Here is a 22,834-nt window from a genome sequence, read left to right as displayed (position 1 = left end):
GGCTCAAGGGGCGGAGCCCTGGAAGGTGAAGCCATGGAAGGCTCAAGGGGCGGAGCCGTGGAAGGCTCGGGAGGCGGAGCCGTGGAAGACGCAGGCAGAGCCGTGGAATACACTGGGGGCGGAGCAGAAGCAGGCAGAGCCGTGGAAGATGCTGGGGGCAGAGCAGAGGCAGGAAGAGCTGTGGAAGACTTTGGGGGCGGAGCAGAGGCAGGCAGAGCCGTGGAAGACTCTGGGATGACCTCTGTGGTCTTGAGCACAAGCAGAGGCTGGGGAGAAGGTGCCCTCTTCCTTCTCTTCCTCTTTCGGCCAACAGGGAGCGTGGTTATGGGGACGATCGAGGCTACAGGCGCTGGCTCTGGGACGGTCGAGGCTACAGGTGCTGGCTCTGGGACGGTCGAGGCTACAGGCTCTGGCTCTGGGAGGTCGAGGATTCAGGCGCTGGCTCGCTGACCGTGGCAGGAATGAGCTCTGGCTCGCTGACCATGGCAGGCATGGGCTCTGAGACGGGGGCCGCGGCAGGCTTCGAGATGGGAGCCGTGGCAGGCTTCGAGGCGGGGGCCCTGGAAGGCTTCGAGACGGGGGCCCTGGAAGGCTTCGAAATGGGGGCTGTGGAAGGCTTCGCGACAGGGGCCGTGGACCATTCATATCAAAGATAAATATTGATTATTAAAATCAATAGAACATTGATTAGAATTAACATTAGCTTATTAATCTTTCAAATCAACAATCATCAAATATAATTATTAATGATCAAAATCAATATTATAATAAGGATTAATATCGCCTGGAATCAGGGACTAATAACCAGACAGTATAGCAGTCTCAATATATGATTGTTCTCTTAGGAAAATCGGCATCTGGAGAACATCGACATTCAAAAGGAAAACAATGAAAGCTTGAATCCGAGCACTGACAACCCCTGCCAGCCCTTGACACAGGTGCATGCAGAACAATACCAAAACACTTCTCTTTAAAACATAAAAAAAACTTATTGATGCAGAAATTTCAATGAATAATCAGTACAATGCAGTCGATAAACTTCCAACTTCGAACTAAAGAGTAACATGATTAGATAGGTAACAAATAAGCCTAAAATATATGAGAGGAAGGAATGTGTGTGCGTGCGTGTGTGTGTGCGCGTGTGTGTGAGTGTGATTTATCACTTTGTGGGGACCAAATGTCCCCATATGGATAGTAAAACCTGAAATGTTTGACCTTGTGGGAACAGTTTATAAATCATACTAAATTATGTTTTTTGAAAATGTAAAAATGCAGAAAGTTTTCTTTGAGGGTTAGGTTTAGGGGTAGGGGATAGAATATATAGTTTGTACAGTATAAAAACCATTATGTCTATGGAAAGTCCCCATAAAACATGGGAACATAACGTGTGTGTGTGTGAGTGTGTGTGTGTAAGGAGAGAAGGAAGGCACAAAATGTGGAGAATGTGGCCACGAATGTGGGCGGAGAGACTGGTTAATGGCGTCTGCCTGTTTAACGTGTCTGTGCTGGTACAATAACGGGGACAAAGCGGGCTCTGTCACCAAGTTATCTGTTTGCCAAATGTGTGTGCAGGTATGTTTGAGGGGTTGTGTGTGTTTGTGCGGTTAGTACAAGAGAGAGAAAACAGAGTGGCTGCACAAAGCCAGTTTTATCGATTGTGGGAGAGAAGGCAACTGTTATTTTATCACTCAGAGATGCGGTGAACAGCTCGTAATTCTTCCGCCATGGTCAATTGTTCTTAAATGGATATACTCAGTGTGCCGGTTTCACCCGTGATGGCGGAAATGCACAAACAGTCCAACGTGGTTGGACGACAACACAGCACATCTCATTTGTGGTAAGAGTAAGTTACAGTAATACCTTAAGTATTATTAGCAGCAATGAGCGGACTCGACGGTCCGTAAACTGTAGAAGCAATAGCCTTGATACACAAGAATAACACACTATAATAATCTATCTCTACCCAGACGTAAACCTCTTAATTGAGTTGCTTGAGGACGCGGGTAGATTGTGTGTTCGTCCGTCTTTTGACGTTGTTTCCTCGCTCTGTCGGCGAGCGGGCGGAGAAATCAGCGAAGTCGACTTGGTTGAAGAGGGAAGGGAAATCTTCTTTCTTCACTTCTGCATGCAAATGTCTGAGACCCGGATTGCTCAACGGTCTCCTTCGGAACCATTAACGTGCTCTGTGAACACAGATGTCTAGCGAAAAGGAGAGTTTATATGGCCAAATTTCAGGTACTTTCATTACTTCCTTAAGACAGCGAGGCTACACCTGGAAACAGCAGGGTTGCAACTAGACGTGGCGAAAACTGTCGCTGGAAGCATGCCCAGAAGGAATTTCCGAGGTTTTATGCTCTCGATGACGCAGTGGCTGAGGAACGCATTCTGTCGTGCGTTTCATCCAATAGGAGTTGAGAGTTCTATCCATCAGAATTTCACACATGTAAAGCGAGCAAGGCTTCATGGGATCTCTGGTCTGTTTTGGTCTCCCTTTGTTTGATTTTGGCACTGCTAATGTGGCTGTGAGGCTTCTAGTGTTCATACATGCCACAGTCAGGCTTTATGACTGTATGTAGGCCTGCCTTTGTCTCATATCTGAGTGCATGAGGCCCAACAAATGATTGACTGAAGAGTTTCTGGAGTTATTAGATCTGAAGGCATGCCAGTATATTCCATACTGTGGCAACTCAAAAACAAACAGTCAATCTTTCTAAGCTTTCAACTGTGCTTGATATAATGGCAAGGGATTTTCTTGCACCAAATTAGCAATTTAGCATGATTTCTCAAGGATAAGGTGTTGGAGTGATGGCTGCTGGAAATGGGGCCTGTCTAGATTTGATCAAATATTACTTTTTTTTTAAATAGTGATGGTGCTGTTTTTACAGTAATGTCCTGACTATACATTGTGACCAGTTGCCACGTTGCTGAATTAAAGTACCAATTTCCTTCTGAAACAGAAAAATCTTTACATTATTCCAAACATTTGGCCAACTTTTATATACTTTTGAAAATTTGACTAACTTTTGAAAATATTTAGAATTACTAAACAGAAGGTGCCTGCATAGAACACTGCAGCTATCTACTGGCTGTTATTGTTATAACATGATTTTCAAGTCATGTTATTCTTTTTTTCACCAGGTGGCAGCAATCTGCCCAAATACATGAGAAATTCTCATATTTTCTTCATGTTTCAACATGTTTTTACTGTAGTGAAGTTAATAAATTAGCTTATTTGGATATGCAAATGAATGGTGTAATTGAGAAATGTATTTGTAAATAAAATTTTTGTTTTTACTTCAAAGAAGAAGAACTTTTATTTCATAAAAAAAAGGAAGTTACACCTGTAAGGTTTCTGGTCAGAAATGACAGCAAACTGTAAAGTAAGCAGCCTTACTGAACAGAATAGGATGGTTAACAGAGTATTAGGCTATATTAATCTAAAGCCTTCTAGTAAATTAAAAAAGGAAATTCCATGTGCTCAATGTTGTTTTACCCAAAATAATTGTTATGCTACATGTAGGCCTATGCAACTTGCAACTGTGGTTAATATTTGGCTTAGGTTTATAGTTTAGGCCAAGGGGCCTTATTTTTGTTGGTTGAGGAGGTCTCAACCAAAAGCAGAAATGGACAGAAATATATTTCATTTAAATAACGTTTAGCACATAGTGTTAAAAGCACACAAATTCTTTGGGTGAATCTGAGACAAAAGTTGGAGAAACCTTTTAGTTTTGGTTCTATTAAATGTTACAGGTGTGAGGTGTCATTTATATAAACTTTTACTATTACGTTTCATCAAAGGATAGCCCCATATGTCTCTAGAGAGGTCTGGGCTAACTGCCGAATATCTACTGACCGTTTAACCATTCCTTTTCATTTGATTTTAACTACCCATGTTTTCATTTCCTGTCTCCTGCAGGTTGGTACAATCGTCTATACATCAACTTCACTCTGAGGCGTCACATCTTCTTCTTCCTGCTTCAGACTTATTTTCCCGCCACTCTAATGGTCATGCTGTCATGGGTCTCCTTCTGGATTGACCGCAGAGCTGTTCCTGCCAGAGTCTCTTTAGGTGAATTCAGAAACAAGACTGAAATTAAATGTTTCAATTTGTTCTTTGTGGTTTCTAAACAGCATTAGTGCATGTGTGTGTATTCAGTTTATCATTAAATAATAAAAGAAAAGAAAAATACCTGATTTACAAAATAAATCCAGATGGGAATTTATGGATGGGAAGTTATTTTGCTGTCTTTGTATGGAGGAATTTAATCATCATTGAATATTTCCAAGTCTGAAAAATCACCTATGAGAGAAACACACCAGGAATGGTCATGAGAAGAACTCTGGAGGACTTTAGTTGTCTCTTTCCTTAAAAGAATTGAGTACGTACAGTACAGTACAGAAAATACCCTGCAATTTGAAAGGAGACACATTGTGGAGGCACATTTAAGGAAATTTAAGATTAATCACAAATATTGTTTATGTATTTAGTCACAATTGTAACAAATCTGCTTAAAAATACTGACAGCATTCTGAGGAGAAAATTTTCATTTTGCAGGCATCACAACTGTGCTCACTATGTCCACTATCATCACTGGAGTCAATGCCTCCATGCCCAGAGTCTCCTACATAAAAGCTGTGGACATCTACCTGTGGGTCAGCTTCGTCTTTGTATTTTTATCTGTTCTTGAGTATGCAGCTGTAAACTACTTGACCACAGTGAATGATGGTGCCAATCGTAAGTTAAGGGAGAAGGCAAGTACTCAACAAATTATCTCCTTAAAATATTTGTCACTATTAATTACGGTAGTCTTGCTAAAGCAAGTGTAAACTTTAATTCACTTTTTGCCTAATTATTACTTTTGCTCATAGTAAGGGTTAGTGATTTGAACAAACCCTTAACACTAAGAATTAAAATTCAGCCTTTAAACTCATTCGGCAATATTTGTGCTACAGACATGAATGATTCCTTAAATCATGCCGCATATTGAGGAGTGGCATGCTAATTTGATTAATGATCAAACATTCAATATGTTTTTCTGGTGGACTATATAACAGGCAATAAAAAACAATAGACCTACTTATTTAAATATGTGTGTTGAAAGCACCTTTAAGAGAAGTACAGATTACAATAATGTTAAGTTCTTTACCTGGTAATAAAAGTGTGTGTTTTTACATTGTAGTCTGTACCCTGCACATGTGACATGTCCCACACAAGGACAATGATGGTCGATGGGACGTACAGTAAACCTGAGAGCAATGGTGTGGCAGCATTTACCCAGACTCTTGTATCAACGGCGGAGGCCACAGATAAACAGGACCGCATGGTAGTGCACTTGTCTTTGGAAAGTGAGGCTCCAGGATACAAGAAAAAGACTCTCAGAGGCTTCCGTATTATACAAAACACTCACATCATCGATGCCTACTCGCGCATGATCTTCCCAGGGGCCTTTATATTTTTCAATGTAATCTATTGGTCAGTGTACTGCTGAGCTGCCTTGTGAGAGGTCTGTGGTTGTAAAGTATTATTACAATTATTCTTAGGCTGTTTTCACATTAGAGCTTTTGATGTGGACCAGAGACCATTTGACATCAGTGTTCAGGTTGTTTTGTTGGTGGGAACAAGTGTTAATCTCGACAATGATATTACTGACAATAATGTTTGTTGATGTTTTGGGGTTTTTTTTGTGAACGATTTTGGCATTATGACAATAATCAAGTGGTTTTAATTACAACACTGTTGATGAAAATATGATGAGAAAAGATAATACTGCAACATATTAACACTGTTTATTTATTTTTAAAGAAAGATAAATCTAGAAAGAATTGTTTGAAAAAATCCAGTCATACTGTATGTTGGGGAAGTACAGTGAAGTTAACTACTGGATAAATTACCCCCTTTGAAATGCATCCTATTTATGTGACATTAATCAGCTATATCCACAAAATACATTTACATCTACACCGACAATGAAGCGACAGGACAACTGATGAATGAGATCGACATTTATCTTGAAAATATTTAACCAAAAATCGCAAGTTCTGTCAACATTCACCATCACTCAAATCATTCGAAACCCATATGACTTTCTTACACAAAAAAACTTTTATTACGTTGAACATTAATGTAATATCAGATATGGCAATTATTGCAAATAATGATAAATATGAAAAAGAAGTGTTACCATTGGGATATAAGGAGATGTTCTGGAGTGTGTACGTTCTCCTCTAAATTATCAAAAAGCCAAAAAATTTGTGCCGGTGGTAATTCAGAAGAGGAGTCTTCAGTCCACTGCACACTCACATTCTGCTCTGACTCAATCTAGTATGAAATGTCTACATACCAGCATCCAATAAATTTCTTACTAATTAAATCCCATCTCATCCTACATTGTTTCTCCTGTTTCACTTAGTCATATGTTATTTTACAGAAGTAATATGGGGTGCAATGCTGTTTCATGATGATTGTAAAGCAGGGGTCTCAAACTGAAATCACCCGGGAGCCACTAGCCAAGTGGTGTTCTTGATTGAGGGCCAGTTGAACAGTTCATATATATATATATATATATATATATATATATATATATATATATATATATATATATATATAATTTATAACTCATGACTTCAGTGGTGTGTCAATACTCGTTGAGCAGGCTGATTTTTTGTTAATTGTTTAATATATTGAAAATTGTAATCTACTAGTAAACCCAATTTTACTAAATGTAACTGTAATCTGAATACGTTGAGTTTTTATGTAACTGTAACAGATTACAGTTACACATTTTTTTATCCTGATTAAGTAATGCTGTTACAAGTATTCCGTTACTCCTCAAGCCTACACCTGATATTGTATTTCGTGAGAACGCACCCCCATTGGAAGTAGCAGTCCTGTTTAGAGATGCAACGGTGAGATTTTATTTTAATATAGGCCTATAAGGACATAACTTACAATGCAATAAGTTTACACATATTTGAAAATTTTATAAATTTAGTTCAGTTGGACAGGCAAAATAAGTGAATTGAGTAGCTCAACAGTGCATCAAAACAGAAACAGAGCAGCCGTCACCTGAATGCTCGTCGCATCAATGGATAATTCCTGTACAGATAGCTCCGTAGCTCATGATGGAAGCAATCTAGTTTTGTTAAGTGTGTGACAAACCATGTGGAATATCAGAGCCGGACAGTAACGGAGTACATTTACTTGAGTACAGTACTTAAGTACAATTTTGAGGGATCTGTACTTTACTCAAGTATAATTTTTGGGGAGTACTCATGACTTTACTCAAGTACATTTGAGAGGCAAATATTGTACTCTTTACTCCACTACATTTCTATCCATAACCGTGAGTACCCGTTACTTCTTCTAAAAAATAAAAATAAAAAATAAAGGAAAAAGAAAAATCTCGGAAACCCTCAATTTGTTGTTTCCCTCTCAAACGTGATTGGATTGTGCAGAGCCACTGATTGGGACAGCCTATCAGCAATCACCTTCAGCTTTCGCCAAAGTCAACTCCATGGTCAGATTTATTTAGAGATGGATCGAAACAATGGATGAAGACGCAGCAGGTCCATCCCGGAATGTGCCAACCCGTGGCCCCACCTCGCCAGACTATTTCAATTTTCTGAACAATTGTCTGATAGTTTTCGCTTCAAGTGTTTGCTGTGTTTGCTAAAACAGAACTTCATCACCGCCTACAAAAATTCATCCTCCAACTTGCGGAAGCATGTCAAGGTACGTACATTAAAATAAACTTCCTTACATTTCTAAGCTAGATTCTACTAGCTACAGAAAAGTGCACTAAATGATTGGCTAGCTGCGATAATGCAGCTTTTACATTCTCAGTTACGTTCGAGTAACGTTAGTTGAAGCCACATGCACCGCCAATTTGCCAGCTGTAGCTAGACATTCAGATGGCTAACTTTGGCCTGACAATAGCATAAGCTGAGGCAAGCTAATCGTGTAACATAGATAATCAACTGAAGTCCTTTCAGATTCATGTTTTGATGCCCCTGACAAATAGAGAGAGCATACAATGTATATTTTCTAGTCTGAGCTCGAGTACTGAAATGTCTTTTTACCATACAAAAAATGTAAAAGCCTAATTAGTTCAGTCGTAGGCTTTGCTAGTTGCAAGCAGGGCATTTCAGCTCACTTATTTCACGAGAGCTGAATAACTAGAGCAAGCCCTACAGGGGCTATTTGTTTTTTAAAAAAAATAAGTTCAGCTGGCCTAGACAGGATTACAATAGTGTTTGTTGAACTGTAAGGCTTAAATGCCTATTCAAGTGGGGAACGCTCTTGAGTGTACTTATACCTGTCTTGTTATACCATAAAAAATTGCTGTAGCCTACAATTGTATTTAAATACATGAGAGATATGCTACCCAAAGTCTTGTATTTGCCTGACCTAATATTGCAGCACTTGTTAGAATGTCAGAAGCACCTAAATACTTTGCTGGTCCACGTAAATTAAAGTTAGTTGCACCAGTAAAACCAATTTAAAAAGTTAGTCTGGAGCCATTGGAAAATTATGAACAACCAGCACTTCATAATTAACCCTCTGGTCCTCTTCGGTCAAAAATGCACGCACACACACACACACACACACACACACACACACACACACACACACACACACACACACACACACACACACACACACACACACACACACACACACAAATAATTATTGTGTTTGCTCTTATTTTAGCCTAATAGGTGTTCCTGATATCTGTTGCATATGCAACACTACATAAAATAATTACAATTTGTATGTATATAGTTAAAATAATATTTATTATTATTATTACATTTCTATTACACTTTTTTTAACCTACAGTTTGATAATGATTGTTTGCTGTTATGTTATTTTATTATGTTTTTACTGTTAGATCATAATTGCTGTTCCCTTCTGAAGTTGTATTAACATTTATAGAATTAAACTGAATAAAATACCAAATAATTGCAAAATGTCTGTATAAAGTGTTTTGAATTATCACTATCCATCCCTTATTTTGTTAGATTTTTTAATTATCAAATACTGAGTAACAAAAATGCTTGCATTGTGTTCCCTTTCTAACCAAATGTTATTGTTTGATTGTAATCACAATGCAAAACCTGATACTTATCTAACATAAATATCAAAAAGTAGTCTTTTAGAATGTCTAAATATATATATATATATATATATATATATATATATATATATATATATATATATATATATATATATATATATATAAAACTAATAAAATTGAGAAATCATGTCTAAAAAAAAAACAAGGCTGAATTAAAAAGCCTCTCTATGTATTTATATAGGGAGCTATAGTATAGTCTATGGTAGGTTACAGGACATTACACACATTTATATTTTTTAACACCACTGGATGGTGCTTTTCTCACTTCAAAATTATTTTTTTTAAAGGCCTGCACTGTATTTTTTATGTGAAATGTTGCATTTATTAAAAAAAATTAAAACATATATTAATTCTAATGGAAAAAATAGCTCATAAAAATTGTATAATTATTGCATAGTAACATAGAAATCTTTAACAATTCAAAATAATAATCAAAAAATATTATTGAACAAGAATATATTACATTGGTTTTCCTGGGGGAAAAAAGTTACATTTTAAGGCTTCGATCACTTTAGACAGGGAAGAAGCCAAGTGTGACCCCTAAACGAAGAGGACCAGAGGGTTAATAATACTGCTATGTACACTACATGATGGGTATCTTTTCTAATATTTATTAGTTTATGTAAACTGAAATATTATACTGTGTTTTACAGAGAAGGCATGAGACACATCTGGAGGAATACTGTCAACTGACTTCAACAGCCTGCAAGAGGCCATCAGAAGGTGGAACAGGCTTCAAGGCGAAGCAACTGAAGCTGCTGGAGACCAAGCAGGTGTCTCAGAAGACGGTTGATCGGGCTATCCTCCGCTTCATCGTTCAAGGTCTCCAGCCCTTCTCCCTGGTTGAGAAACCATCCTTCCAAGACCTTATTGTAGAATTACAACCGAGTAGTGCCGTCATGTCCCGCACAACTGTGCGGCGCAAGATTGATTCAGCTACATCTAAAATGAAAGAACGTCTCAAGAACGAAATGAAAAAGGTACCATACATTGCCACCACTACTGATTGTTGGACGGCCAGGAGAAGGAGCTTTTTAGGTGTAACAGACCACTGGCTCGATCCTTGCAGTTTTGAACGCCGTTCAGTTGCCCTTGCTTGCCGTCAACTAATGGGCTCCCACACATTCGATGCCTTGGCAGCTGTTTTGACCGACATTCATGCAGAGTATGAAATAAGTCTAAAGGTTGTTAGAACTACAACAGACAATGGGTCGAATTTCGTCAAAGCGTTCCGTGTCTTTGGTCAGCAGGATGAAAATAACAATGAAGAGTTAGTTGCAGAAGGCACAATCGAAGAAGAAGTAGTAGGAGAAGATTGTGATGCATCTGATGATGAAGAGGAGGTGGAATTCATGGATGTGGAAGCCATTCTGGAGGAAGATGATGGGCTTCAGTATCAGCTGCCGAAACATCATCGGTGTGCATGCCACTTACTAAATTTAGTTTCCACAGTCGATGTTGATCGGGCTAATAAGACAGAAGCTTACAAGAAATTGTCCAGATCAGCCTTTTCAAAGTGTCAGGCACTCTGGAATAAAGCATCAAGGTCTCCTCAAAATGCAGAGCTTATAGAGAAACACTGTAAGCTTCACTTTGTACAGCCTAATTCAACTCGATGGAACTCCTCTTTCATGGCCGTGGAACGTGTGGTCAGAATCATTAGAGACCAAGGAGAGGGTCTGTGAGAACGGTCTGTGCTGCACTCAATGTTCCAATGTAAGTAGCTTATGTTAATGTATAATTGTGTTCTTATTTTGTTAATGCTTACCACATTATCTGCTGTAGGTACATAAACAAATAAATAAACGTCCAGCATTGCACAGTGGTTCTGTATACATTTTGTTGAAATATGTGTTTGTTTATTTTCTTCTGTTTCTATTAGGTACAGTCCGGCTGACATAGCCTTTTTAGGGGAATATGTCACCACCATGACTCCAGTTGCGAAGTCCTTGAACATACTACAAGGAGAAGTCAACATTCAGATGGGCTGGCTGCTCCCAACAATCACCACCCTCACAACCAAGCTTGAAAAGTCCAGACCGTCACTCAGATTTTGCAAGCCACTTGTTGATGCTCTTCTTGAAGGTTTGAGGAAGCGGTTTGACAGCATGATGTCAGAGCCAGAGCTAATTGCAGCAGCCATTCTCGTTCCAAGGTTCAAAACCTCCTGGACCAGCAATGACACAGTCCTACAGCTTGGTAAGGAAAATGTTTTTTTTTGTTTGTTTGTTTTCTTGTTTTTTCAAAAACCTTTACATCCAACAATGATTCTATGCAGTTGTATAATTACAGAGTAATAATAACAAAAATATGTGTTTGTTGGTGTGATTCTGTGTTTCTAATCAAGGCCTTAGTTACATCAAGGAACATCTGCCAGAACACGATGAAGGTCTTCGGTCTCCTGATACCACATCAACCTCTTCTGATGAAGATGACTTCTTCTCCAATGTCAAGCAGACGCCTTCCCATGAGATAAGTAAGCAACTTGATGTATACCTAGCCGCTACAGCTGAAGGAGTGAATACACTGGCCCCCTATCCAGCTGTGCGTAACCTCTCACTAAAGCTCAACACAGCCCTGCCAGCTTCAGCAGCGTGTGAAAGGCTTTTTAGCATAGCAGGTTTTCTTTTCACCCCAAGAAGGGGATCAATTCATTCACAGAATTTTGAGAACCAACTTCTTCTCAAGTTGAACAAGGACTTCATGACATTTGATTGAATTGAAGTACAGTACACACACACACACACACACACACACACACACACACACACACACACACACACACACACACACACAGTTGTCACACATAGATTGTGTGTGAGAGAATGGTGTTATTCAGCTGAAAGTATTTTCTCCTGCCTTTGCCTGTATGTCAATGTCCTTCTTTGTACGCTGACCTAAACACAGCTGATTAGCTGATTTTCTTTAATCATTATTTTCTCTTCTTTGCTCTATGCTGCGTGTATAACACGGTCAGGTTCAAATGTGGGTACAAAAAATCCATTAAAACTCTAGCAGAGGTTTGTCAGAGCGTTGCCATTGTGCTATTGCCTTGTGGGCCGTTTCCGCGGCCGTTACAAGTGATAAATGTTAAATAAAGCAACATGGTAAAAAGATGAAAATGACTTTATTTTACTTTCAATTCCTTTTACATTCTCCAAGGTATTAACATTTTTCATAACTCCATGTAGGACGTTTCTGTGCATAAATGTAAGCACTGTGGCAGTAGACTAGTAATGCAATATTTAGAAAATCTACTCTTGTACTCTTGATACTCAAGTACTTTTAAAAACAAGTACTTTAGTACTTTTACTTAAGTAGACATCTGACTGTAGTACTTTTACTTGTACTTGAGTAAAATTTTGCAAGGGGTATCTGTACTTTTACTCAAGTAATGAAGCTGTGTACTCTGTCCGCCTCTGCTTATATATATGTACATATCATAATATTTAGCAAGAAATTTAAAATAAATGGTTTCTATACTCATAAACAACAACCTCAAATTTATAGTTACATATCTGTCACTCACTGTTGATGTAGTGACACTAGGAGTCACTTTTGGGAGCCAGAGACAACTTTTGATCTTTTATAAAAGGCCAATGGGAATTGGCGAGTGGTATTTGCATGCCACTCCCCCGGACATTCGGGTATAAAGGAGGGGGCGTGCATACCACTCATTCAGATTTTCTCTTTGAAGCCGAGCGGTCGCTATTTCATTGAAAAATAAGCAAGCTGAATTCCCACGGGTTCCATTCACCTCTGTTGGATCATTACGATGCATTACAGCGGCTTTCTCTCCTCTCTGCATGGGTGGACTGCAGAGATCGCCCCTGGGTGCTTCGGCAGATCATTTAGAGTGTATTCTAAAGGAGTATTTTCCCTTTCTAAAAAAGTATATTCTAAAAGAGCGGCACACATCGGAATGTCTTTTTAAAGACACATCTTTTTAAAGATGCCCTTCCGATTGTGTGTCATTCCTGGATGTGGTCGATATCTCTCACCTTCAGATGGCCACGATCGCTGTCGTGCCTGGGTGCCGCCGACGGCGAGACATCTTTCGTGGATGCGTCGTGTCCACATTGCAAGGACATGACCATGGCAATGTTGCGGTCGCAGCTCGCTTTCATAAGAAAGCTAGCCACCCCAGCAGCTCCCTGCCTCGGTCCTCCTACCTACGGGTATGATTCGGGGACCACAATGGGACCACCTCCGTCGGGTAAATCCCCATGGACCTCCCATTCACCGGCACGCTCGTTTTCTACGATTAGGCACTTGGATGAGTTCGCCAGCTTGTCCCAAGGCGAGTTCGACCTCTTGTTCGGTGCCCACGAAGATGATGAGCTTTTCGAGCATGAAGAGGTTTAGGGTCTCTGAGCAGCTCTTTGTCTGCTTTGGTGGACAGCGGAAAGGAAGTGCTGTCTCCAAACAGAGGATCGCCCACTGGATAATTGATGCCATAACTATTACTTACCAAGCTCAGCACGTGCCGCCCCCCGCAGGGCTACAAGCCCATTCCACCAGCAGTGTTGTGGCCTCCTGGGCTCTGACAAGTGGCACCTCTCTAACAGATATTTGCAGAGCAGCGGGCTACACTCAACACCTTTGCAAATTCTACAATCTCCGGGTCGAGCCGGTTTTGTCCCATATCTTAGCAGGAATTAACAGGTAAGTCCAGATCAGCTGGCCGGGTATATTGCTTGCACATAGCACCTTTCACCTCCCTTGAGCTGAAGATGTGCGTTGTTAATTCCCAGTAGCGTTCACAAATGTGTTCCCTGGTTGACTTCCTCAAAGCTCTTTGGCAGGCGAGTTTGTGGAAAAACTCGCTGCCAGCTCAGTACTTGTGCTAACTAAGCCCCATACTGGGACAGGTGCTCCGCATGCGCTGGTTCCCCGTAGGTAACCCCTTGCAACGTATATTCTGCTGAGAATGTTTCCCTGTTGACAAACTGCATCTTCCTTGGGCAGAGGCCCCTCTGGCCCAGTCACCATGCTCGTAGAGCCTCCAACGTAGACACTGGTGTCCTGGTCGGTTAACGATTTATTTATTTTTCTGGGGAGTAAAAGAAAAAAAGAGAGAAGAGGCTTGACTAGGCTAGCCTGTCCCTATCCTTTGGGTCGACTCGTCCCCAAAGGGCCTCAGGGGAGGTTACGTGCCAGCCCAGTGCACTGGCTATGCGGCACACAGTAGTCTGCCCGTCTAGCAACGCCGATCCACATAACACGGTTCAGCTAGTTGTGGCATTTTTTTAGGGGACCCCTAGTGTCACTACATTGACACAACGTCGAGTGAGTGACAGATAGGGAATGTCCTGGTTACTTCCGTAACATCCATTCCCTGATGGAGGGAACAAGACATTGTGTCCCCCCTGCCACAACGCTGAACTATGCACTTAAATGGCCGGGAACTTATTCTCGGCTCCTCAGCACAAAACCTGAATGAGCGCTATGCACACCCCCTCCTTTATTCCCGTATGTCCAGGGGAGTGGCATGCAAATACCACTTGCCAATTCCCATTGGCCTTTTGTAAAAGATCAGAAGGTGTCTCGGGCTTCCAAGAGTGACCCCTAGTGTCACTACATTGACACAATATCTCGTGCCCTCCATCAGGGAACAGAGGTTACGGAAGTAACCAAGATGTTTTATACATTCCCATCATTTTGTATTCTATTACATAATTAGCAAGAAGTATTTTCCCCATTAATTTCTTCCATAGACTTTGTAACGAGATCAATGGAAAGGAGGAGGCGAGAACCGGCTTGTCAACATAAATCATAATTTAATCATAATTTAATAAAAACTTAAACCAAAAGCACAAACATAAACACACACATGACGGACATGCTCGTAATTCTCTCTCTCTCGAACCATCGTCACCGGCCGCCTTTATCCCTCGCGCACCTCATCAGGCTGATTGGGGACCGGGCGCGCGATGTTCCGACCCGGCCCCGCCCCCCCTCCGCTCCACACAACGTTACCTCGGATCACATTTACTGCTTCTTCAGAAAATTTAAATTTGCATTATGAAGCTAAAATAAATTTGAGATGATATTCAAGTTCAGTTGGTCATTAAAAGTTGCTGGAGATATACGGGACATAATACAGTTGTGATGGCGATGCTTTTGTTTAGATGATTGTTAAAAATATTTAATATCAGGAATGTATCATATGTAAAACCTGATATAACACAGCATATGTTTTTTTTCTTTAATAGCTGTGCACACTGCATATACACATCGATTGATGGTCCTTATTCTGAGACAGGAAGTTTCCTCCACTACTTTTGTCTGCGATACCTGCAATATGCGCAACATCAGGACCAATTACATTACAGTCCTATCAGACAGGCAACTGCTCCCTTTTGATTGCAATTCCTCTTCTGATTGCCTTTATTTGTTAATTAAAATGACAGTAAGCTGACTAATTTACATTTACATTGTCTCAATAATCTCCACATTTTACCCAAACTTCAGAGGAAAGAAATTTGGGACATCTGGGAGGCGAATTAGCTATAAACACACATTTCTGTATGGATGTTCATTACTGTTGATGTAGTGACACTAGGAGTCACTCTTGGGAGCCAGAGACAACTTTTGATCTTTTATAAAAGGCCAATGGGAATTGGCGAGTGGTATTTGCATGCCACTCCCCCGGACATTCGGGTATAAAGGAATGTCCGGGGGAGTGGCATGCAAATACCAGGCAAACGGGCAAAAGATGGCAAATGTCGCATTTTTTTCCCCTGCATTTTAACTTTGTCGATAACAAAATAGCACGAAAGGTAGATGGAAACTAGGCTATAGACAAACACACATAAAAAAAGAAGAAAAAAAAGAAAGAAAATACAATAATCAAGTATAATTAAAAACTAAACTCTAAATTACTCTCTCCACCGCCGCTCCTCGAGAGTCCCCCCAAAATATTATTGCCCCATTTCTTATTGAAAAATTCCTAACTCCCATCCTTCTGTTTGACCCCTCCTCGAAGGCAGCCACCCTCCCCATTTCCGCACACTCTGAGAAAATGAGTTGTGGTGGTGTAGTGGCTAAAACACAGGGGCTGTTAATCAGATGGTTGCGGGTTTGAACCCCACGGCCACCACCATTGTGTGCTTGAGCAAGGCACTTAACTCCAGGTTGTTCTGGGGGGATTGACCCTGTAATAAGTGCACTGTAAGTCACTTTGGATAAAAGTGTCTGCCAAATGCATAAATGGAAAATAACCTGCCTACCAATCACTACACTGGTCAAAACCCAACTTCTTTTGTACTTATCCTCAAAATGTATGACCTCCTCATCTCACCAGAGGCGACGGCAGCCGATTTTGCCGGGGCTTCAGCCCCGAATGTTTTGAGTGTAGCCCCGAATGTATTTTGAATAGTTGACTGACAAATATGAAACCGGACAAAAGCCTATGTAAACCCCCGAAATCATAAGTTGCCTTATTTCATTGTGCTTTGGCTTTGCACATACTGCATACAGCCTGTAAAAATAGACATAGGCATAATCTAGCCTATAGAATAAGTTCCTTTGCTGTCGGAAGCCTATGGGCGACTCCGTTTCTTCCTCTCTGTTGAATATGCAGCAGGTAGAGGAGGAGCTTGCACAGTCGTTGACATCATCTAACGTTACTTAGTGGCGAGTTAACGGCAATTAGCAGGAAAGACAGCAAAAATTAAGCAAATGAGGCTTTGGGGATTTTTCCGAAAGAAGTCAGTGGGTAAGAATTCACATTTGTTTTTGTCCTTAAAGTCTTAAGATCATCATCTAGCTGGCTTTCACCCAAAGTAGGCTAAACCTCAAGAGTTTTAGCCTCTAACCTCCATGTGTAGATTTACGCAGTTCGGTAGCTCCGCGTTAACGCAGACGCTTCTCACGCCGGAGACCGCGGTTCGAGCCCCGTTTGGAGCGTACTTTTCTTGTTTATCAGGTGTTGTTTTCACTAAGGATAACCAATAAGCATTAACATAAAATGTATGTGTGACTTGTTTTGTGATATTAGTTTGTAGGAAATATACACTTTGATTTGAATAAATGGTTTTGTAGAGTGTAGCAAAGATGAGCAACAGACTGAGGAGCAGCAGCAGCTGTGCCAGAATCAGGCATGGAAACTGGTAACAATTAATCAGTCACTTTACTTTAGAGAAAGTTAAAAGTGAAACATTGTTTATCTCAATGATCCTAATGAAAGGATTTTGACAGATGAATTATTCTCATAGAGATTATGAGAATTATATACAGTTTGATGCCATGGTGTGTCAATGAACTTAGACTAAAGTCATTCATGTATTGCTTTAACTTAGGATCTTAAACATCATTTTGACTATTTATGTCAAAAAATATAAATTATTTATATTCAATATTTTTTTTTACCTCACTTTACTCACTATAATATAACTCTTTTGTGATGACTTTATGTTAATGTACATGAAAATTCAAGAATCATGATAGATCTTAGGGCAATCCCACTGATCTGCTCTTCCCAATAAATTTTCTTCAATGGTATTGGTCCACAATTTGACATATGTAGCACTTGATGAATTAGTTGTTTGAAGCTGATTTGCAATAAGTTATGTGCTGTATCTGTTCTTTTGCATCACATATGATTCAGGGAGGAGAGAGGATGTTGAGGATAGTACTAGAGTGGAAGATTTAGGAACTGTAGAAACAGGCCCAGCCAGAGCAAAACTCAAAGAATACCCTCTCACCAGCTTTGGACTACAGGGAAGTGGTTGCTAGTGTGAAAATAAAATTGTCTGGGCTAAGCCCCGGATGTCCTTCAATGCTGGAAACGCCTCTGCATCTCACAAAATACAGAATCTGGGGCAGAACGAGATTTGAATGTTCAACACATCACATACACAACTTTGCACCTTCAACCAAAATTCTTGGATCTTACGACACCCCCAAAAAACACGGGTGGTGTCTCCATTTCTGAATGGCATCGCCAGTAGGTGAGCGTGTCCTTAAGACCAAGCCTATACAATTTAGAGGGGGTCCAATAAAATCTATGTAAAATCTTAAATTGCATAAGGCGCACCCTTGCATCTCTAGATGCAGACTTGATGTTTTTAGAATCATAGCCCACACTCCCTCCTCCAATAACAAATTTAAATCTTCCTCCCATAATCTTTTGAGAGAATTTAAAGCTCTGTCCCCAAGACTCTGAATTAACAGGGAGTAATACACTGATGCATGACCCTTCCCAAAAGCAGCAATCACCACTCACCGAGTATCTGCAGCACTAGGAGGGGGTGCATGCTACTCCCAAAAACAGTGCAGAGTAAGTGGTGCAGCTGAAAATACTTATAAAATTGAGATCTGGGAATCCCAAAAGGTTTAATAAAATTTTCAAAAGATCTCAATACTACACTCTCATATAGGTCACAGAGTGTATTAACCCCCTCACAATCCAATCTGACCAACAGAAAGAAGACTTATTAATACATAGTTTAGGGTTCAGCCATAGGCTACGTTTAAATAAATATCCGAGTTAAACACTCTGGAAACTTTTGTCCATATCGAGTGTAAATGCGAGATAACAGGTTGTGACTAAACTTCTCTGATTAGTTTGATCGAAAGGCTTTGCAGTGGTGAGATAGGGGCAAGAACTTCCTTTTCAATACAAAACCAGTGAGGGTCTCTCTCAGGTGGAAGTGACCAATGAGCCAAATGTCTGAGACTGAATGCAAAATAATAAAACAAAATCTTGGGTAGGCCTAACCCACCTTTGTCGATCAGCCTATGTAATTTATTGAAATTTAACCTGTGATGCTTACCATTCCAAATGAAGGACTTCACTATGCTATCAAATTGCTTGAAATAAGAGAGGGGAACATCTACAAGGAGAGACTGTAACATGTAGTTGAATTTTGGAATACAATTCATTTGAATTACATTAACCTTCCCAATCATAAATGTAATGAAGCCCACCTGCACACATCGTTAGAAAATCTTTTTATTAAGGGATCAAAATTAACTGACTAAATCAGACAAATTTGCTGGGATTAAAATTCCCAAATACTTAATGCCCTGTTTGGGCCACTGGAAGGCTCCTGGGTGGGAGGCCGTTACTGGACAGTACGCTGTCAGATCCAAAGCTTCGGCTTTAGACCAATTGATATCCTCAATTTTGTATCCTGAGAACTTGGAAAAGGAATTAATAATTCTGTGGAGGCAAGGCATAGATCTAGTGGGGTCAGAGACTAATAATAAATTACCATCTGTGTAAAGATCCACCTTACTTATCGTGGCTGCTAATGGTTCTAGGGTAAGACAGAACAATAATTGGGAAAAAGAGCCCCTATCCAGAGTAAAATAATCTGAAATTAATCCATTTGTTTGTACTGCTGCTACATGGTGTCTATAAAGTAACTTAATCCAACCAATAAATGTATTCCCGAACCCATAATATCCAAAATCTTAAAAAGTTTTCTATTCTCAGACACTGATCATTTGCTACTGACCACATAATATTGATGGAATGCATAATGTTATCAGAAGAGCTATGGCCCTGAAAAAACCCCACCTGATCTATATGTATATGTATATGAGATGTCATAACTTTACTTAATCGGTTAGCCAACATTTTTGCCAACATTTTTACATTTAGCTGGATCAGGGAAATTGGATGGGAACTTTTACACTCGCTTGGATCTTTGTCCTTTTTGAGAATCAGACTGATCCGCGCTTGTGTCATAGTTGGAGGAAGCTTTCAATTCTTAAATGATTCTGTCTAAAATTCTAACAAAAGTGGAGCCGGTTCTGTAGCATAAGATCTAAAAAATTCAGCAGAAAAACCATCTGGCCCTGGAGCCTTGCCTGTAGGTACGGTCTTAATTACCTCGTCAAGCTCCTCCAACCCAGATAGCAAAAAATGTCCGCACGGCTTCTTTTTGCCGCCGTCCCTAAGCTGTCGGCTATAGGTGCGACCCACTGGCGGGGATGAAGCGTTTGCCGCCGAATTCGTCACGCCCATTTTTATCTCAGCATCAAGAAATTTGTTTTGCTCAGTCGTCAATTTAGGGAGATCTAATGGTTCCTCAAATTGTCTAATACCCTCATCAGTAGACGAAGACCTGGAATGCTAAATATCAAGATAGAACTCGTTAAAGGCATTATTAATATCAATGGCAGAGGTAAAAATGTAACCACCAGCAGGTATCACTGAGTGAATGGTAGAAAAATATTCTCTCTGCTTTATATATCTAGCCAAAAGCTTCCCTGATTTGTCCCCCGACTCAAAGTATGACTGTCTTGCCCTGAATAACCAAAACTCCACTTTCCGCAACAAAATACTATTATATCTATCAGACAACATTCTGCCCTTCAGCTCTGCCTCTGCACTTTTAATTTTTCCTTTCCAATTCCACGAGTTCTCATGCTTTGGATGTTTTGGTAAATGAGGCATACTGTATGATCTGACCCCTAAGACCCGCCTGAAGTGCCTCCCAAGCCATGCCCACAAAAGATACTGAGGACCAGTTGGACTCCATATAAACATTGATTTCAGTCTTTTCAGTGAAGTGAATAACGTTGATCATTGTAAAGGTCTTCAATGGAAAGGAGGAGGCGAGAACCGGCTTGACGATATAAATAATAGTTTAATGGTAAACTTAACGGACATGTCCGCTAACGATCACTCTCTCCCGCACGGCCCTCTGCAGTCAGCCTTTAAACCTCACGGAGGCATAATTAGCCTAATACGGGACCAGGTGTGTAGGATCACGACCCAGCCCCGCCCTCCGCCCTGCCACAATCATCTCCTAACAAGACCACATGTCAAGGTCTGGGTAGATTATATGGTAAGCAAACAATCAGTTCTTGTTGTCAATGTATTGAATGTAGGAGAAATGGGTAGGAGTTAAGTCCTGAGTGACTTTGACAAGGGCCAAATTCTTATGGCCAGAAGACTGGGTCAGAGCATCTTTGAAATGACAAGGATTGTAGGATGCTCTTGGTCAGCAGTAGTGAGTACCTACTAAAAGTGGTCCGAGGAATAACAAACCACAAACTGGCAACAGGGTGTTGGGGCCCAAGCCTCATCGATGTGCAAGTGGAACGAAGGCTATCCAGTCTGGTCCGAACTGACAGAAGGTCTACTGTGGCATAAGTCATCATTTTTAATGATGGTTTCGGGAGGAATGTGTCACAACACACAGTGCATCGCACCCTACTGCGTATGGGGCTGTGTAGCCGCAGACCAGTCACATTGCCCATGATGACCCGTTTCCCATCGAAAGCACCTACAATGGACTCTGTATCTGTACAGAGCAAGTATCTGAACTGGACCTTGGAGCAGAGGAAGGAGGTCACCTGGTCCGATGCATCCTGTTTTCTTTTACATCACGTGGACGTCTATGTAAGTGTGCTCAGTTTACCTTGGGAAGTGATGGCACCAGGATACACTGTGGAAAGACGACAAGCCGGTGGAGGGAGTGTTATGCTCTGGCCAATGTTCTGCTGGGAATCCCTGGGTCTTCACTCTGTAAAGCAGGGGTTTCAAAATGCGTTTAACTTTGTTTTAGGCCTGTAATTTATCATATGGAAAAATAAATATTGAATATTAGGCAACTGTCTTACAATCCTTTTGACAAGCCATTTATCAATACCATAGGAGGGATACCTGATTAACCTCCCATTGGTATTCTCGATCATTTTTGACCGAAAGGGTCAGATGTTTAACTTTTTTTTTAATATATATATATGGATAATAATACCATTTCTTCTTCTGTGAAGAACAATACAATTTATGCATTTCTTTTGGGATTGTATGCTATTTGATCTTATTTACATGTACATTTCTCAATTTTACCATTCATTTGCATATTCAAATATATTTACATTTACATTTATGCATTTGGCAGACGCTTTTATCCAAAGCAACTTACAGTGCAATTATTACAGGGACAATCCCCCTGGAACAACCTGGAGTTAAGTGCCTTGCTCAAGGGCGGTGGCCGTGGGGTTCAAACCACAACCGGAGAATATGACAAATCGGAGGCAGATTGTGGCCATATGGTAAACAAATCTAAATAACATGACTTCAAAACCATGCCATGCCAGTAACAGCCAGTAGATGGCTGTAGTAGTCTGATGGATTGTTGTAACCTAATTTTATATTTTATCACAAGATATGCATTTGGAAATATATTTAGATTAACTATTATTTGTCAAAGTTTAGCATTTTATAATGGATTTGAAATGTCAGTTTTGTGGTTAATGCCATTATGCTTGCAATTAAACCTGACCATGGTGTTAAAAGAGAAGACACAGAATAAGCATTTTTCAATCAATCATTTATTTCAAACCTAAAAATGACCATCAAGAAACAGAAATGAACTGCAACCCCCCCTCCCCCCTTTTCTCCCCAATTTGGAATACCCGATTCCCAATGCGCTCTAAGTCCTCGTGAAGGCGTGGTGATTCACCTCAATCCAGGTGGTGGAGGACGAATCTCAGTTGCCTCCGCGTCTGATACCGTCAATCCACACATCTTATCACGTGACTTGTTGAGCTTGTTACTGCGGAGACATAACGCATGAGGAGGATTCACGCTATTCTCCGTGGCATCCACACACAACTTACCACGCACAATGTCAGAGCCACCACGGGACCCACTAGAACATGGGAACAAGTAAAAGTGAAATACAAGAATATTCTATAAAATGGTAATCTTTACTACTTCTACTTTTCTT

General features: G+C 40.4%; 1 protein-coding gene across 1 annotated transcript in view; it reads left to right on the top strand.

Moving 5' to 3' along the window:
- The window catches only part of gabrr2b (gamma-aminobutyric acid type A receptor subunit rho2b), an 88,689-nt gene extending 82,199 nt beyond the window's left edge, over positions 1 to 6,490 (top strand). The window contains exons 7-9 of the mRNA XM_052095229.1: positions 3,917 to 4,069; positions 4,556 to 4,752; positions 5,181 to 6,490. Coding sequence (XP_051951189.1) covers positions 3,917 to 4,069; positions 4,556 to 4,752; positions 5,181 to 5,489 — 659 coding nt within the window. The 3' untranslated portion in view covers positions 5,490 to 6,490. The remainder of the gene's footprint in view (positions 1 to 3,916; positions 4,070 to 4,555; positions 4,753 to 5,180) is intronic.
- The last annotated feature ends 16,344 nt before the right edge of the window (positions 6,491 to 22,834 follow it).

The sequence above is a fragment of the Xyrauchen texanus genome, chromosome 28, assembly GCF_025860055.1.
Source record: "Xyrauchen texanus isolate HMW12.3.18 chromosome 28, RBS_HiC_50CHRs, whole genome shotgun sequence".
In the NCBI taxonomy this organism is placed as follows: Eukaryota; Metazoa; Chordata; class Actinopteri; order Cypriniformes; family Catostomidae; genus Xyrauchen; species Xyrauchen texanus.
This window is presented reverse-complemented; position numbering and strand designations above follow the sequence as displayed.